Source organism: Parasteatoda tepidariorum, chromosome 4 (assembly GCF_982258835.1).
Source record: "Parasteatoda tepidariorum strain Cologne lab strain chromosome 4, Ptep-v5.0, whole genome shotgun sequence".
In the NCBI taxonomy this organism is placed as follows: domain Eukaryota; kingdom Metazoa; phylum Arthropoda; class Arachnida; order Araneae; family Theridiidae; genus Parasteatoda; species Parasteatoda tepidariorum.
Genome location: NC_141758.1, coordinates 106,751,956 through 106,771,767, shown reverse-complemented (window position 1 = coordinate 106,771,767; position 19,812 = coordinate 106,751,956). Strand labels below are relative to the sequence as shown.

Below are 19,812 nucleotides of genomic sequence, written 5' to 3'. Positions count from 1 at the left end.
TGTAAAGGGGAGAAAATAGGTAAAGTAAGTAAAAATGAGAAAGGATTGGTAGCTATGTAGTTTGAATTTTCTGTTCCTTTTTGAAAATCGGTGAATTTTCTGAAAAAGCAGAATACTAATTTAAAAAAATGAAATTTTTAGAAAATCTGAATTTTTGATAAAAAAGCTGAAATTTAAGAGATAAAAGTGAAAAAAGCGGAAATCCGCTAAAAAACGGAAAAATCTCATCCCTGAATAATGGTATAAAAAACGAACTATTCATACATTTTTGTTTTCAAGCAACTAAATTCTGGATTCAATATCACAAGAGTAATTGGATAAGACCAAATGCAATAACGTTGAAACACGAGTCACAACACTTTTAATGCATATCAGAAGGAGTGTCGTATGATAAGTATTACTGTGCTTTATTTCTGAAACTATGATCGCAAGAACGTTGATTCTTTTTATGCACTAGAGTGCATAGAGAAGAAGCAAAAAATAAGTTTTGCATGATTCTCCACTGCAAAAAAGAAAAAACATTTAATTATTTTTTCTTTATCTTTGTTAATAGCTAATGAAGAAAGTTAGAATAATTCTCCGTAAATTATATTGTTACTTTTACTTGACAGAGGCATTTGATTGGTCCCAATTAAAGGCCTTCTGTAGATCTACCTCCTCGTGGCGCATCCCGGTAACGTCCTAGACGTCTAAGAGATCTACAACTTTTCGTCATGCAGCATAACTATAAGCGTGATCACCTCTGTGGGGCTTCATGTAGGCTGAGTGTGGAATGCGGGTGGCCCGTCCCAATTTAAGACAGAATTGGAAAGCCTTGCTCACTTCTCGTGTTTCTTCAAGAAGTTGGAGGAATAGCCTAAGACCAAAGTATTTCAGATGAGTTCAGTGAAAAGGCTGTTGCAGAATAGGCCACGACTGCCTGGCGAACCACCTTTACCGAATTGGCATTTTCATTAGTCCTAATTGCCGTTTTTTTTAATTTTATAACCGCTGTTGAATAGTCAACCCAATTTTAGGGTTTACAGCTACTAATGCTCAACTTCATAGCTTTGTTATTTTGAACCTAATCTAGAAGACAAGGGAAACCCTGGATCAAGTATTGGGAGAAATTTGCCTTCATGGAGGACTTTTTGATGGAACCAACATGTATTTGAGTTATGTGGAGAAGAAAACCACGAAGACCTCCCACAGTTATCGTGACGACAAGGGGACTCTAAACCATGATCCGTCTACCATTGAGGATACTTTACGCCAGCACTGTGGTCAGTGCGAGTCGGGTGCGGAATTCGAACCGATCAGCTATTGCTGGGAGAGAACCCGGATCACCTCATTGGAAGGCGGGCGCTCCATCCCCTGAGCCACGATGGCTCTAACAGCCCAGTTTATTTTATATCCGTCGTTGAACAGCCAAACCAATTTTGGGTTTTCGACTACTAATGTTCAACTCTGTACCCTTGTAATTTTGAACCAATCCAGAAGACAAGGAAACTCCTGGATCAGTACCCCCCAGAGGTATTGATTTGTTATGGGAACATGGAGGACTTTGCGACACAACAGATTTAATGTACATCAGTCACCATTTAATACACGGTGAATCTTCGGCCGCCGAGGATCGACCCACAACCTCTTGGACATGAGTCCAGTGCCCTACCAACCATGCTATCCCAGTCCTAAATTGCCCTCTTTGTGGAAGAGACAGAATAATGTACAGGAACCATTTGTTGGGATGCACGGCTCTGCGTTGGGGCTCAAAGAAGAAGCAACACCGGAGCATTCGACATTTGCTGCTGGGACATTGACTTTCTTCTCTTATTGTGTTCTTTTTTATACTTGTTCTTTGTTAATCTTAAATGAGTTTGTCATATTCCTTTGCCATTGGAAATAATAATAATAAAAATAAATAAAAAATTCAAAATTTCTCGTCTATTAATAGCTAAAATAAATATGATTGCGCATATTAGATAGATAAAAATAAAAAAGAAATGAATTCATATTTTAAATGACACATGAGGCACTTAAATTTATTTAAATGAATACTACATCTGACTACCAGAGTGGGTCTTAGTGGGCAGAACAAGGGTCAAACACAAGGGTATACAGGTTCTTAATTTATTTATTATTATTTCATTATTCTTGGGGATAAAAATTTAGTTATTGGCCTGATGGACCAGTAGCCAAAAGGTAATACTAGCCAGTACACATTTTCACTGTGTAATGGCATTTTCCTTGTGTAATTCTATATGTTTTTTTTTCTAAGTGATAAAGTGATTTTAAAAAAATGCAATTTAAAAATTTGAAATGTTTATAATTATGCAAATTTAGACAAAAAACACAGACCAAAACAGCACATGGTTACTGGCCAGGGAATGCCACTGATAATTATTAGTGGTCCCATACCAACATTAATTACCTTTTTATTTGTAAAATTTAAGCAGGGAAGAATGTCTTCTTTGTAGATGCAACTGAGAAATGGGCTTTTCTTGTCTAGTGAAGGTTTTTGGAGCCACTCTAAGAATTCCTGATGAAAAACAGGATCAACCTGTAACAAATTTGAATAGAAATGAGAGAGGTTTCCCTTTGTGTAACAGTTGCATTGACATACAAAATTATGTTGACAAACAGGGTTCGTGATTTTTTTGATTTTTTTTAAAAAAAATGTAAAAATCAGACTTTTTTGATTCAAATCGGAATTTTTTTTTAAATTCAAATACACTGTAAGAACGTTGATTTATAATTAAAAAAACTTTATAAATGTTTAATCAAAATTAAATTAATATTAAAACTATATTATAACAATATTTTAGACCAGTTAATAATCCTACTGCTTCAAATAGATTTTGAAGGAGAAGAATGACACTATATCAGGAAAAAAAGATATGAATTCATCAGCATTTTTTCCTCTACTATTTTCGGCATATTTGAGTAATTTCTTTTTAATATAACCTCAATTTTTAGAAATATACATTTTCCACCAATAAAATATAATCTAGATTTTAATTCCTTGCTTTTTTCAATCAAAGGGTAGAACTTTAATTAACATTATTGATATGTTTTGTGAAAAAATTAATGTTTAATTACTTTTTACAACTATGCAAGACCATATTAAGACAGCATTAAATGTTTGCTTTAATCTGTAATATCAATCTCAAGAATCAAAAGATTTTTAAAAATGTAATATCAAATATGTTGGAATTAAACACACACCAAGAAAGAAATTGTTAATTTCGTTAACTAAAATGAATTAATGCAGTAATTTATTTTTAAAAAAAATTTAAAACTAAGAAAAGAAAATAATAAAAGTATTAATAATTTAAAACACTATTTTTTAACTTTCTAAATCAATATATATATAAAAAAATCAGTTGATTTAAATCAATAAACCCTGTTGACAGACAGAATAAATATGATGCAAAACAGTTTGAGGATCCACAAACATGGCTATGATCTTCAGACCAGTGAGGCCAGAATGCACAGATACAAGGTATTAATAAATGTTGTGTAAAAATGCCTGATACATTACTCCACCTTACTTTTCGTAAAGTGAAATGTAGTTCTGGAACTTTAATCAACATATTACTAATCTTTACTAAACAATCATAATTTTGTTTCAAATAAAAAATCGTTTAGTGCAATCTTCTCATAATTGTTATTAACAAAAATTTAAGAAAAATTACATTAAAAAATAAAAACAAAAATTAAATTGATTACTTTAATTATGTGATAAGACACTTAATGGCAGACTAAGACAGCTAGTTGAAAAATCTGCAGCCTATATGACCCAGGGAAAGCAGCACAATTTTTAAAAATTTTAGGTAAGTTCAGGGAGTCAAATAAGGATTTGTTAGGATAAAAACAGGTTACATCATAGTTTATTGCATAACAAAAGATTATTCCGATCTATGTATATATATTTACATTTCATAAGCGATTGTAAGTTTTAAAAAAAAGTTTATTAAGTCAAGAAGACAATTTTTTAAGTCAAAAACACAATTAGCAGCACAATTTTTTTTTATATTTTAGGTAAGTTCAGGGGGTAAAATAAGGTTCTGTTAGGATAAAAACAGATTACACCATAGTTTATTACATAACAAAAGATTATTCCGATTTATGTATACATATTTACATTTCAGACATGATTGTAAGCAAAAAAAAAAGAAAAGAAGTTCATTAAGTCAAGAACGAAATCTTCAAAGTGTAAAAAAATTAACAGTTTCAATATTACACACTACTTATCTAAAGCTAAGTGCATAATCCTTAAACAGACAAAAATGATAATAAATTAAAGAAGAAAAAAATCCATATTGAAAAAACCAAAGGCCTTCAATATGGATTAAAAAATTTATGAAAAATAGTAATCTAAGTAAGCCAAACTAAAAAAAAAAATGAAACTGTAGCAAAATTTATTTAGTACTAATAAAAAATAACTATAACTTTTGACACAACTAATTCAGTCAAGGGTCTTGACATACGCTTCTGAAGTTTGGACAATGACAAAACTTTTATCACAATATTTGAGAAAAAGACTTAACTGAACTGTACGAGATTTATAAATAACCTGATATTATTAAATACATGAAAATAAATAGAATGAATTGGATGGCCCGTGTGATTTGAATGAGTGATGACAATACAATAAAAAAGATACTGCTTTTTAGACCCACTGGGACAAGGAAGCGGGGAAGGCCACGGTTGAGATGGGCTGACTCAGTGGAGTCTTATTTTCTCGCAATTAATGAAAAGAATTGGAGATCAAAGATAAATCGGAAGTTCTCATGGAGAAATCTTCAGAGGAAGGCATTGGCTCACATTGGGCTGTCTGGCCAACTATGATGATGAATTCAGTCAGGGACTGATTTTGTATATAAAGAACAATTTATGCATTGACACATATACATAAACAAATTAATAAACATATGCCTTTCTGTATAATTTAAAGAAATTGTATCTATTAATAATAATACCAAAAGAGATGGTTTTCAAAACTATTTGCCGTTGTTAATGGAGCCCCTCTTCTTCAAAAAAGAATACATTTTCACTTTATAAAACCAAACTTTAATTTTTTAACTCATAATTAAAAACCTTATTATTCAAATCTCCTTACCTCATTTTTTTTAAAAAAAACTTTTGTCTAGTATTACTAAATTTCAAATTAGTAATTTATATTAGAAGTTATAAAAAAGATGTTTTTCTTTTTCAATTTATGATGAAATTAAACTTGAGTGAAAACACTTTCCGATATTTCAAAACTTTCACAACATAAACCACACTTTGGAGAATATACATCAACAACCACCGACTCCAACCATTCTTTTAGAAAAATACCATTTTGTTCTATTTTAAACCAATTGTTCTGCAATTTGGTTTGTCCTTTTCCCACGGTATCCATTTATATGCAGACAAATACAGTAAGACAGCATGAAAATTATTGAAAATGTTTATGTTACTAGACAAACTGGGAGAAATATAAAAATGCAAATAACAACCAGCAGACACATGTTGCTGTACAGCAAAGAGCAATTCCAGATCAATTCGAACCAGTTAACTGTTTCAAGAACTGAAAACTTTAAAAAAAAAATTTAAAAAAAAGGGCTTCTGAAAGCAATCTAAAAGAAGAAAAAAAAAAAGAGACGAAAGAGAAAGTTTTACTTTTTTTTTTTAAGAAAAAGAAACATAGAAAACAAACCTCATAATTATCAGGAGTGAAATCTGTGAGATCTTTGATGGGAGAACCAGGAGGTGAATCCTTAAAAGAGCAGAGCTCATAGTTACTGGGAGACCTCTTATGGCCAGGAGAAAATAACGATCTCTTACTGCGCTTATCAATCTGCGGGTGCAGGTGAGGATTTGGCATGCTTGGCGTTGAAGTGATGACAAGTGTTTTAAGAGCCTGAACCTCAGCTTGAAGTACTTCGATCTACAAGATTTATTGCACTTATTTCAAATTATTATTTTATCACTCACAAATATCGATTTACAAACCCATTTTTCTTCTTTTTAAAAATAAAATCTAAAATACTTGAAAAAGTATAATAATCAATAACTGGATTACTTTTCCCTAAAGCTGAGGACAGGCTGCTTTTGCTTTCCTCAGTGAAATAGATATCCCACAATTACAAATTGCTAATTTGTAAGCTACAAATCGTTTGTGGTCACCCCCTTTTACATGGTGGACGATAGAGGAAGGGGGTTTGAACGGCGAGAGGACCACTTGTTTGGTCAGCAGAAGGGGAGATAAGGAGTGATAGATTTATGAGGAATTAGAATGTAGAATGCCTTATCTTAACAATTTGTTCTTGTGGAATATAACATTTCTTTCAATTTGTTTTTGTGGTATATCTATTTCACTGAGGGACGAAAAGCTGCTTTTTCCAAGCTTGTCCTCAGCCTAATAGGCTATAATCTAAAAACAAGAAAATTTAACAAAAGGGGAAACAGGATGCATAGTCAAATTTTTCTTAACAAAAAATAAACACTTTTTAAGTCATAAAAATAACTTAAATCACTTTTTGTTGAACTAAAAAAACACACCAATAAAAAAAGTTTCTTCCTATTGTTGAAACTTCTTCATATACATAAAATTAATAAATTGCAAAAACATTTCCAAAGTTTCTACACAATCATGATAAATAAGTAACTTGCTTTTGGCAGGGGATTAAAAAAACACTTTTCTTAAATTTATTATTAATCTCAAAAATATTTAGCGCATAATTTTAGATTCTATTCTTTAAATTTGTGGGGAGAGAAGTTACAGAAAATGCCAACTTTCATCTATGAAAAAGTACCCCACCATAGAAACGAGTTAACATGTCATATATACTAGTGAATTGGAATGGTATTTTTGTAGTGGTAGACACACTACAGTACAGGTAGACACTTTTGTAGTGGTACACTACAAAATTAATAATCCCTTTGTTCAAAGATGTAATTGCAATCAATCTTTGTTCAAATATATAATTTAAATTGCAAAAACTTATTGCAATTTGAAATTGCAATAAGTTTTTTTTGCGATGGATGCTTTTTTTTTTTTTTTAAGATTTACATAAAAATTATTTATAAATGCTTACTAATTAAAAGCATTAACAAGATTAATATTTTTGATCATATTGAATTGAGAAAGATATGCAGACAATAAGTGAACAAATAAAACCTAAATAAATTCACATAACAAAATGAACTTAATAAATGGTCCTGTGATATGGGTTAGTCCATCTTTATGGTGGAGGTAAAATCACTGTAGTATTTAAGCATATTTTAGCTACAAAAGATACACTTAAGTTTCTTACCACTGAGTAGTATTTTATATGAGAGAATTGAACAAAATCATTTAAAGAAAAATTGCTTTATAACTTTGTAAATATTAGAAACAATATGGCCATACATTAAAATAAAATGCTCCTTTAAAGGGATGTGGAGATTCATTGTTCTCGAATCAAGAATTTCATAAAGTTAACTAACGGTCGATTCTAGAAATGGTTCAATCAGTGTTGTTTGATAACATCAGTAATATTTGCCAGCTTATCGTTTGTATATTTAAAAAAAAAAAAAAAAAAAACATTTTATTGCACATCCTTCAACATTTAATTATTTTTTATTTAGTATGTAAGGTAAACTTATTGATCAATGTAAATGTAGTAGTATCGGAGAGCTGTGAAAAAAATGAGTATTTCTATTTTATCTGAAGTTAAAAGTTTATTTTGCTTATACTTATGCTTTTAAAATGCTTCTATATAATATTAGATAATTTAAAATCAATGGTAATTGAAGTTATAACAAAATAAGTTATGTAGTGATAAGATAAATTGATGGACAGTACTAATTCGTTGAGGACAATAACATTATTATCAAAAGCACCAAAGTTATTATAGATGCTAATGACAATTATTTTTCATAATAATTACTAATTGAAGTAAAAGTATAAGCTTTGTACTAAACAGCAAAAGGAAAATCGTGTCATCAAATTAGTATGTCTAAGGTTATCTGAAATCATGTGTTTATTTTGTTTATGGATTTCCTTTAAAATGTGCTTTAATAAAAGTAAATATTTTAAAACAAACAGTAATTTAAATGAAAAATATTAGTTACATACAAAAATAACAAGAACGTTTGAAATTTTTCACAAAAAAAAATTATTCACTTTAATATCTTTAATTCGTTACACAGTGTCAAACGGACAATATTAAATCATTGTTGTGAAATAAGATAAGAAGGATGTTGTCAATAATAACTTATTGATCAATGTGAATGTAGTAGCATAGACAAACTATGTCGAAAAATTAGTTTTCTTATCTTATCTAAGGCTTTAAGTTTATTTTGCTTATATTTATGCTCTTGAAATGTGCCTATATAATATTAAATAATTTAAAAACAATGGAAATTGATTCAAAAGAAGTATTTATTCAAATAAAAAAAATAAGTTATGAACTAAAAAGTAAAATCAATGGAGAAATGGTATTAATTCTTTTAGGAAGAATATAAAAAACTGCTATGCTATTATTGATGTCAAGGGCAAATAATTCTGATAACAGGCACTTCTAGTTTTATGGTAATTGACAAAGCTTTAATAAGTAAAAAATATACAAATATAGACAAAATTTGGTACCTATTTAAACTGAACCAATACTATGCTATTTTAACGTAGATACTGTGAAAAAAAATTTTATGCCCCCTTAAAAGGATAAGTCTCGCGTGTTTTAAAAGAAATTAATCAATTGTGGAAAATTTTCCTATCATGAATAGACAACGAGCAATAACATCACATAAAAAATTACACAGAATTTATTTAATCTTGATTATGTTGAGATCTTTAAGAAAACTTATTTTGCTTAATCTAATAACGTAAAGCTACCGGCAAAGAAAATAAATAATAAACAAAATTTTTTAAAATTATTTATGTTAAGATATTTCTTTCAGTTTTGTGCACTATTTTGTAACATTGTTCAGTACTGATTCTTTGATTGTCTATTTTTTTCCTCGTACATAAAACGGGTATTCAGCTCGAGCAAAATAAAAAAGGGAAAAATAAGATATTGTTTTTCTTTCATAATAAATTTATTGTACACAGATTTTAGATTTGACATAAAATTTAAAATAGACTGAAATCCCATAAAAATTTATTAATTCCTCAGTTCAAAACTTTGTGTACTAATTATATATATAATAATATAAATATAATAAACATTTTTCCAGAATTTTCTCAGTCACAAATATTCCTCATATGTGTACAAATAAGGAAATGGAAAGGAATGCTAATTAACCATACTCTTAAACATTTCACATATATGTTCAGTGTTAAAAAAAATTTTACATTTTTTAAAAGACATAAATTTTTTTAAATATTAATATTTTTAAATACCTCAAAGAATTTGAATACTAAAATTTTTTTTTAACAAATTAGAAAGAATGGAAGAGTTCATTAAACCATACCTGCCAACATTGGAGAAATGAAATAACGGAGATTACAATTAGCCTAAAAAATATTGCTAGTACAAAGTTTTATATCAAGCATAATCATCATGTAATTCAAACAGAGAAATAGAAATTCAAAATTGGAAATAATGTTAGCATTTGCATTCAGCGAGGTAAAAAATATGTATAAATCTTAATCTAGAAAAGATTTTTTATTATTTATAATTACTTCAAACTATTTCAATTTGTAACAGTCGTTAAAAAGATGATTCAATTTTTTAGGTTTACCACTACTAACATTCAACTCCATAGCCTTGTAATTTTGAACCATATCCAGAAGACAAAGGAACTCCTGGATCAAGTATTGGGAGAAATTTGTCTTTGTGGAGGACTTTTTGCGTTAACCCGTAATTGAGTTACATGGAGAAAATCATGAAAAACTTCCACGGTTACTCTGACGGCAAGGGGGCTCTAAATCATGATCCGTCAACTAAAGATATTTTGAATTAAACTATTAACACTCAACATACTGCAGTACTGGCAATAGTACTATCAGTTTAGAAATAAGAAGCATTTTGGCCATCAGCAGATATTTTATTACCAAATTTATTATTTTTTTCAAATTTCTTCAATAAATATGGAAAAAACTGAGAATATATAGGTAAACAGGAGATGGTCTTTAAATACGAAGAGTCTCCGTTCAAAAACAGGAGACTTGGAAGGTATGTTTAACAAACTGTCAAACATGGATTCTTCCATAATCAATAACAAAATAAGTACATTAGCAAAATTCATAATTAATTTCAAAGTACAATATTTAAAAACAAAAATAAATAAATAAAATGCTGCAATAATATATTTTTATTAATTCAATAGTTTGTGGGACTTTTTTAGATATTTTTTCCATTATGCTCTCTTCCTTACTAGTCCGCAAGTTGACCTTTTCAGTGCTTTTAAATTTTCATAAGTGCAGTCGGCCTAAGAGGATGCCATACTGAGGAAGAAACTTTTCGATGCAAATTCTCTTTCTCCTTTATTACTAATTTAAAATTTAAAGTGTAGAAAAAGTAAGTTCAGGCAAACCTAGAATTTGTCATGAAGTTTCAACTGCTGAAAAAAACACCACAAAATATTAAAATGAAAACAAATTATTAGAAGAGAACTTCTTCGGTGTGTAATCCTAAGTTATCATCTCATAACTTATTTTCATTTGTATATTTTAAAATTTTCCTTTCAGTATTTGAAAATTCATGGCTTACTCTAGATTTGTCTGAACTCACTTTTTCTACACTTTAAATTTTAATTTAGAAATGAAGGAGAAAGAGAATTTGTGATGAAAAATTTCTCCTGCAGTATGGGATCCTCTGAACTTAGTCTGGGCCTGCCACTGGTTTCACATTCCAATAGCTTTAGTTTAGCTGGATGTAAAGGAGAATAGGTTTTCTTTGTTAAGATCATTCAATTGATTTGAAAACTAAATTTAATTATGAGTCTTGTAGTTTGTTTTTTTATAACTATGCTCATAATAATGCAAGATATTAGTTTTAACTCATTCTTCAGTAACATTTATAATAAAAAAGAAAGAAAATATATCATTGAATTTACAAAGAAATGGAAATGTTTCCTTAAAAAATCTATGGAGTTTTAAAAAAGTGAAAAATTTGACCATATATAAAGCCCACTTCATTATTTAACAGAATTAACCTTTCAAATTTTAAAACAAGCAAAAAGATGTGGATTTTTTAATTAAAGGTGGCTCCTAAATTATTAATCTATTTTTTAATCTATTAGAAAATCCAGTAGAGTAGGCAGGTATAGAAGAATTTCATTAAAAATTTAACACTCTTATACTATGAACAGCAATAAAAAAATAAGAAACTTGGAAAACTTGTTCTTACTTTTAAATTAGCTTCTCTCAAGAGTTTTTCAGCATTGGACTGCTTAATATTTGCATCTCGAACCATATTATTTGCCTCCTAAAAAATTAAAGAAAAAGAATTAAAACAATTATGAAATTATATCAGAGTTATTGTTACCTCAAAACTCGAACAAAAAATTTACGAATCCAGACATTAAAAACAAAATCGTCAGAAACATTTTAAATTTTCTTCAGAAAGAAAAAAAAAATATGCTCTTCAAATTACTAACATAAAATTTTTCTTTCTTTCTTTTCTTTCTAAAATTATATTTAAACAACAAACAAACAATAGAAGCAATTGCAAAAAATTTTAAATTGAAAGAGTTAATAAAAGGTTGCTATTTGCCATAAACCAATTTAAACTTATTATAGTTAAAATATAGTTATTTAAAATGCAACAAAATTAAAATAATATTTTAGTAATGTGGATGAAATTTCTCTCTTGAGTTTAACTTCAAAGTCACAAGAGAAGAAAAGATGAATTTCTTTTAACTCGACCTTACACAACCTTTGGAAGAAGACACACAGCCTTTATCGAAGACGGGCTGATTTAATTTTTTAATAAAGCAACAACTAACCATTTCTTAATATGATAAGCAAACTATAAGAAATAAGTAGCAATAGGTAATCGGAAAAACTATAGCAAATTGCATACAAGTTCACCATGAAAATAAGGAAAACTGTTATTAACCTCAAATAAACTGGCAGTTAACTCTTCAAGCTCTGCACCCACTTCATCACGAATTTGACTTAATCTTGCAACTTCTTCATCTTTCAGCTTTAATTCCTGGGAAAGAAAAGATTTGGTATACCATGATGGATTCATTTGTTTAAAAAAATGTAATATACACTTTAAAAACTTATAGAAAATATTTATACTAACAAATTCATAATACAGTCAAACTATATATATAGTGAATAGTCATAATATAGTGAACTCACAATATAGTGAATGAAATGTTCACTACCATGCCTTGCTACACACGTATAATGTTATTTTTTGTGAATATAGTGAACCAAAAAAAGAGAGGAGGGGGGATATTATGAACTTTTTATGTCTTTGACTGATTTTCTTCATTCTTTTGGTAATAATCTAGAAATTTCTACTTCAAAATATATATATACGATTTTTAAAAGCATGGAATGTAGCATATAAGCATTTTTTCCATTTTGCTTCATTATTGAATTGGTTCAGCATTTAAAGAAGCTGCAATCTTTCAGTATTTGGACAAATGCTTCACGTCTAATCTGATGTATTTGCCAAGCGATTCGGTGAGACTACTTTTATGTGCTCGAATAGCAGGTTTAAAAAGCGGAACATAAATTCATGAAAAATTATCGGAGGGACGGGAAATGTTTCCATATCTGATGTGGAGGATTGCTCATCAGCTAAAGATTAAAAAAAAAAATTTTTTGTATGCAAGACGAAGATAATAAAAGATATAAGTCAACAAATTTTTTTAACTACGTATTATTCTTCAGTCATTTTTGTACTTCACTTTATGGGTCATTTATTTAAATAATGTGTAATAAAAGGGGGAAGGTTGGAACCATTAGTTAAAATGGTTTGCGGAACGGTTATAGTGCACCGAAATTTCGGTCCCATGAAGGTTCACTATATATAAAGTTTGACTGTATATAAAGATGAATTCACAAAGATGTTGACTACAAAAATGATTTTCTCAAGGATATATACTTTGCACTTAAATACATTCTTTTTCTAAGGTTTCATATTAATATTAAAATCAGACACATTCTTGAGTTCAACAAAATCCACAAACAACAGAACAGACTTCAGTAATCAATTTCACTGCATTCTTCATTGATTAGTAATTAGAATATATTAAAGTATATGAAAAATTACTTTGAATTTAATTTCAGAACAAATATTCTAGTTCATACATATAGAATTATGATTGAAAAATAATGCAAGAGTTACTGGAAATAATAAATGATTTACAAAATGAAAAAAAAAAAAAAAAATCAGAACTTAGAGGGAAAAAAGGAACAGCTGAACATACTTAAATAATGCTATAGTAAATTAAATATTTTAGCATAGCTGAAATATCATGCGTAAATATCACATAGAATACGTTTTGAGTGGTCACTATTTTTAAAAAAGACAAAAATAAGAAACAAAATTCCCTGTATTTTCCCAGTTTCTAAAGAAAGAATCCAAATTCCCTACATTTTTCCTGTTATTTTAGGTGATTTTTAAATTCCCTGCATTTTCCAGGTTTTCCGTGTTCTCCCAGTGGAGTAGCAAAAACCTTTCAGCAATTTAACAAGAACTGTTCTACAAGGTGCATAGCCAAATTTTTCAACAAAAAATAAGCACTTTCTAAGCACTTAAAAAATATTTTTATGCACTATATACATTAACAAAATGCAAAATAATTTTCAAAGATTTTACATGTTCATGATAAAATAACTAGTTCCTGACAAAGAGAACTCTTTTTCTTGATTACATTAGCCACCATAAAAAGATAGAGATATTTCGGTGGGTGGAAAATGAAGCCTAAAATTGAGAATATCTTGCAAAATGCAGCCGAGTTGCACATGACAGTGCAAGAATTCCCACTGAATCCAATTCATTATATGCTCATGTGGACCCGCAAGCATTTCTACTAACATGTAAAATGATTGGCACTTTTTTACACTACGGAAAGACGGTAAGCCAAAATGCATTCTGTTTGAATGATTTGTTAAAATGTTGAATAGAACAATGTGAAAACCATGTTTGATGTTGTTTTATGGCAAAGAGAAAAAAATTCTTATTTTCGGAAAAGGAAATTAAGCACTTTTTAAAAACTCCCAATGAAAAAAGCACCTTTAAAGGATTTTAAAAAACGAAAATAAGCACCTTCAAGCACTTTTTAAAAATGTTACGCACCCTGTTCTAGTTATAATGAGCCATACTATCAGATAATTCATACCAATTGAGCTTTATGCAACTCCTGCTGCAATCTTGAATAAGCTAATTCTTTGACTTCAGCCATAAGAGAATTTCGTCCTGGCAATGAGTCGTCTTTCAGTTCACACACAACACCTGCAGGACCACCAGTGGTAAAGATGCACGTATCCTCGGGAGGAACAACTCTGGATATTAAATAATAACATGTTAAAATACTGTGCTTTATGAAAAATCAGGCAAGATTGTATTTTATCAAACTGGTAAATACAAACTTTAAAAAAATTCTAGTTTCAAATAGTGTCACTCAGAACCTTGAGCATTTATATTTCAGATTTGTTATGATTTAGTGTTGCAACAAATGAAATTTGAATTTCAATAATTTCACATTTTATTAAAAATTCTTAAAAAGATACAAACTATTTTTTTATCAGCCTTATTATTCCTTTAGAAACTAATTAACCAACAGGTAACTAATTAACCAATAAAAATTACTTATGTCTCATAAAAATGTTGCCAGCTACATTTAGTAAACTAACATAAAAAATACTCATAGAAGATATTACTTTCATTCCATTAATAAAAAAAATCCCTTTGGAAAAAATTATCTGTTTAAAATAACAGCCGAATAAGTTTTTTTCTCATCATATATGTTTTTATTACATAATTAATCTGTACACATTATCAATTTGAAGTAGACGCAATTATACAATTTCTATATGGTGGCTTTAGACTGAATAAAATATATTTTCAATTATTTAAATTAAATCAAATGTGTATTTTTCTTCACGTTTTAAAATATAAATTATGTTGTTAACTCAATTTTATTTAGGTGTGCTGTTACATTTCTTTTAACATACTTTCAGGGCTGTAGCTATCTACAACTTTACCCAATATTGCTAAACTTGAAAAAATTAACTAATTTCATTTTTATTTTCAACAAAAAAAAATTTTTTTCCTTCCTTATTGCCTAAGAAACTTTTTTTGGTTTTTTTTTTGTGAAAATCGAAAACCAAATAAACTAAGTAAGCTTCTTAACCTCTTCAATAGGACAAACATTATTCTTATTATATATTACATGCTTTTGCAACATATAGGGCAACTTGGAAGCTTAAGGAATAAAAATGAAATAAGAATGTGTGTTCGGCCATAGATGAATAATTTAACAATAACTTGTTAGAAGAAATCTTTTTTTATTTGTTGCTTTGTAACGCATGCGCTCTGAAACTCTTGCTAACTGGAAAATTTTGTCTGCTTGTCAGTAGGATTAGCAATTTCGTAAAGTGTGTTTACCTTCGAATTCAATAGTCCAATTCTTCAAAGTTTCATTTTATTACTTTAGTTTTTATGCAAGCTTCAGGACGCATAGTTCCTTTTCCCATCTATTATGGAAGTTCAAGTATGTTCTAGGTCTGTTTTTATTTTAAAGTTTTTAATAAATAGTTTATTATGGCAATTTAGTTTTATTTCATTATTCAATGGCTCAAGTTAGCTTAATTCATGTTAGTATTCCCCCACAATGTGATTTCCTTACTCAGATTAAAAGATGAATTCAAATAAAAAATAAGTTCACAAAGCAGATTGAGGATACCTTGGATCAGGAGATAATAACTCAACAACCTGATTGCCCAGTTCTAAGACTGCTTTAGGAGATGTATTCCCATTCAACAACAGTTTATTGGCAGAAGCAGCTTTCTCTGCCATTTCCTTATCTAGCTGCTCGTACTTTTCGTGTATTCTTGCCTTCAGAGCGGCAGTTTTCTCATCGGAATCAGAAAAACTGTGACCCCTTTCAGGTTTTTGAGAAGCTGCCTGCATAGCCTTCAGAGCTCCATCACTGGAGCATCTCCTGGAAGAGGCTTTCCAGGGGCTGTTCGAAGAATCTGTAGGGATTCTTGCGACATGGCCGTTGGAGATGGGTGGAGCTGATTTTGCTGCGTCTGTGTTATTTGTAATCTCATGGTGCATGTTTAGGCAATGAAAATTTAAGCCATCTTATTTCTAAGTTGACAGCAAGGCTCCTAAAAAAATTAAGCATTAATAATAAATTCAATGGACTCTTCATTAAAAATTTATTTTAATGGAAAAATAACCAGAAATTTTGATACAAATATATTTGAGGGTGCCCCCTTGGTGAAATTGGTGATTTTTGTTTGGCGCCATTCTTGTTCACGCGGAACACCGTGCAAACAGGAATGGCGGCCAAAACATAATAAAATTGCAATGAACACAATATGAACTTTCGCACAAACAGGACATTTATACCGATTACTAATTAAATCTTCATTTATACACCAGTCATTCACTGCCTTTTTTTTCCATTGTGATTCAATTCGTACAGAAACTTAAGATTTATCTTACTTACCGAAGTTATTTTCAGGACCAGAAGCAAAATTAACCTTACCAGCCGACATCCAACGTAGAACTAACTGACCTCCGAAATTATGCATGAACATTTAAAAAAAAAAGAAAGAAAAAAAAAGCTAAAATCTAAACCAATCAGAATCACAATTGGGTTTCCAAAAAAAAAAAAAAACTATAGACATTCCCCTAAATAAAACACTGCCCAGCTTGGCTATCAACCGCAATCACAACTTCGCAAGAATCAAGGAGCACCCTCAAATATAGTGTAACATAAATATAGTTTAAATTTAAATAATTAAAAAATTTTTAACAGACTATTTCTTTTGAGTCATAGTTGATGCTACTTTAGATGGATGTGGTAGCTCAATGCAAACAAGTTTTGTAATAGAGTTATAGGCACAGGCTACAGATGTTATACTGAAATTGTTAAAGAAGTTCAAACATTTTTTTAAAACAATCTTAGATAGGAGATAGTTACCCTTTTTTGTTTCATTCATAAACTTTAGATTTTGAAAGTAAAACTCTTAAGTCTTTCACTTTCAACTGCAAGGCTTGAACTTAATGGAGATTTCTTGGATTTATAATTTTATCAGTATTGCATAAATTTTCTTAACACAAAATTATATTTTATAACTGAAAAGTTGAGTAGACCTATACCAAATCCTACTCTCTAGGCAACAATTTTAGAACCAGTATGCACCTGTTCTTTGCCGAAAAAAAAACACAAACCAACACTGAATCTAAGCTTCTAAGTAACAGTTTGCTTACCAGTATGCACCAAACAGTGTAATATATACAGTGTAAATCTGTTTTTCTTTTCCATGGAATGAATACTTTGGCAGTAATAATTTATTTGATTTTGTAAAGTTATTTTGAGTCTAAATTACATTTTTATTTGAGTTTGTATGTTGGTTATGGTTTTAAGCATGTGACGACCTATACCAAATCCTACTCTCTAGGCAACAATTTTAGAACCAGTATGCACCTGTTCTTTGCCGAAAAAAAACACAAACCAACACTGAATCTAAGCTTCTAAGTAACAGTTTGCTTACCAGTATGCACCAAACAGTGTAATATATACAGTGTAAATCTGTTTTTCTTTTCCATGGAATGAATACTTTGGCAGTAATAATTTATTTGATTTTGTAAAGTTATTTTGAGTCTAAATTACATTTTTATTTGAGTTTGTATGTTGGTTATGGTTTTAAGCATGTGACGACCTATACCAAATCCTACTCTCTAGGCAACAATTTTAGAACCAGTATGCACCTGTTCTTTGCCGAAAAAAAACACAAACCAACACTGAATCTAAGCTTCTAAGTAACAGTTTGCTTACCAGTATGCACCAAACAGTGTAATATATACAGTGTAAATCTGTTTTTCTTTTCCATGGAATGAATACTTTGGCAGTAATAGTTTATTTGATTTTGTAAAGTTATTTTGAGTCTAAATTACATTTTTATTTGAGTTTGTATGTTGGTTATGGTTCTAAGCATGTGACGGCATTAAAAATGTGCCTAAGTGGTTGGTGAGAAGAAAAAAAAATCGTCAAATGCAATGCAGATGCCTAACAAATATGTCCTTATTTTGATATTTCTAAAAAATAAATAAGTAAATAAAAGAAAGAAGAATTGAAGTTTACTTGGGTGTGGTTAAGTGAAAAATAAATTTTATTTGTAAATTAACACTCAAATCAAGTTATTTAAATTATGCAGTAAAAAGGATAAAACTATCATAGATATTCCTGCAAAAATACAAACCTTAATAAATAAACATATAGATATTTAACTTTTAAACATGTTGGATTGTAATTGTAAAGAATTACCAAAAATTAAAACATACTCCTTTAAAGCTCAAGTGATAATTTGTCTCCCAAGAACCACCATTATGTTTCAATCCCAGGTGAAATACTGAGGATTTTAACATTAAAAACTCAGCATTTTGGTTTCATAGCTAAATTTTCATTAAAATAATTTTAAAATTCTCTCAAGCTAAATTTTCACAAATATGTTTCCTTAAACTAAGAAAAGATTACAAGCAAAAAGTTAAATAAAAATATATGATTTGTAAACAAAATTGCTTTTAAAGGATTTATGTGGTTATCAAAATAATCAACAAAAGGAAAAGAGCAATTTTAGAAATTAGAGTAATTACAAAAGTAGCCAAGTAGTGTATGTTAATGTTTCATTAGATATTTCTCATTAAGAATTGAAAAATATAAGATGCTTTTAATACTGTTAGTAAAATAAACTTTTAAACAACTTCATTTAAAAAATTAATTAGCAAAAATAACTAACAAAAAGCAAAGCTAAAACAGCCACAATTTAATGAAATGAAGATTTGAATTTTCGGAAATTATATTGTGATTGGATTTATGTTATACTAACAATTTAACAAAAATAAACAGAAAATGATTGATACTTTCTAAATTTTAAACAGATAAATTCTTGCTTAGTTTACATTTGTCCAAGCATAACAAAGTTAAACCATTATTAATGAAGAACATTGATAACTTTTTAAATCATTAGATTACTTTTTACACCATGTGGATTTGACAATTTCGCTATTCAATGGTAATAGTCAAAAGAATGAGTAATCCCTGTAAAATGTTATCAGACTACTATTTTATCGAAATCGGTATTATTGACATTTTAAATGCTTGGAAATGATTGTTCTGCGAAAAAATATGAAGTCAATAACAATTTCCATTTAAAACGCATGCTATAAATTTGATATTTTAAGATATATATAAGAAATTTGATTTAAATTCAGACCCTTACCATCGTTAAATAAGAAAGTATACACAGCAAGGAAACGCCTTCTCAATACAAATAGAAAACATACGAAGTACGGAGAATAGTTGAAAAGCTTTGCATTTAAAAATCTAGGAAGTTAAAGAAATGAGGGACTACTGAGTTTTAAAAGGTCGAAACAAAGTTTATACTGAAGGAAGTGTTAAAAATTTAATTAATAACTTTAATCAACATTTCCCAATTAATATACAGAGTTGCAGCACTATGTTTATTTTTACACATGTTGTCAAACATAACCAACAGCGCCATCTTTTGATAGCGCATCAAATTATTTATGTTTTTTTTTAATGTAATAATAATGAGATGTATTAATTTTGAAATAATTTTATGTTATTTTCTCATACGTACGTTTTAGTTAAATTAAAGTAAGTAACTCAATCAAAGCAAATTGATCAAATTAC

At 29.2% G+C, this 19,812-nt stretch overlaps 1 protein-coding gene across 2 annotated transcripts in view; it reads right to left on the bottom strand.

Annotated features, from left to right (window-relative positions):
* The window catches only part of LOC107453225 (guanine nucleotide exchange factor for Rab-3A), a 28,158-nt gene extending 8,362 nt beyond the window's left edge, over positions 1 to 19,796 (bottom strand). Inside the window, exons 1-7 of one of the 2 annotated variants that reach the window (XM_016069957.4) lie at positions 19,379 to 19,796; positions 15,826 to 16,255; positions 14,260 to 14,422; positions 12,015 to 12,110; positions 11,304 to 11,381; positions 5,684 to 5,914; positions 2,411 to 2,539 (exon numbers count right to left, since the gene is read on the bottom strand). In XM_016069957.4, the coding sequence (XP_015925443.2) occupies positions 2,411 to 2,539; positions 5,684 to 5,914; positions 11,304 to 11,381; positions 12,015 to 12,110; positions 14,260 to 14,422; positions 15,826 to 16,202 (1,074 nt within the window). In that variant the 5' untranslated portion in view covers positions 16,203 to 16,255; positions 19,379 to 19,796. Of the gene's footprint in view, positions 1 to 2,410; positions 2,540 to 5,683; positions 5,915 to 11,303; positions 11,382 to 12,014; positions 12,111 to 14,259; positions 14,423 to 15,825; positions 16,256 to 18,440; positions 18,493 to 19,378 lie in introns of those variants that run through there. The other variant, XM_071182823.2, reaches the window with a different exon arrangement.
* Positions 19,797 to 19,812: the final 16 nt, after the last annotated feature.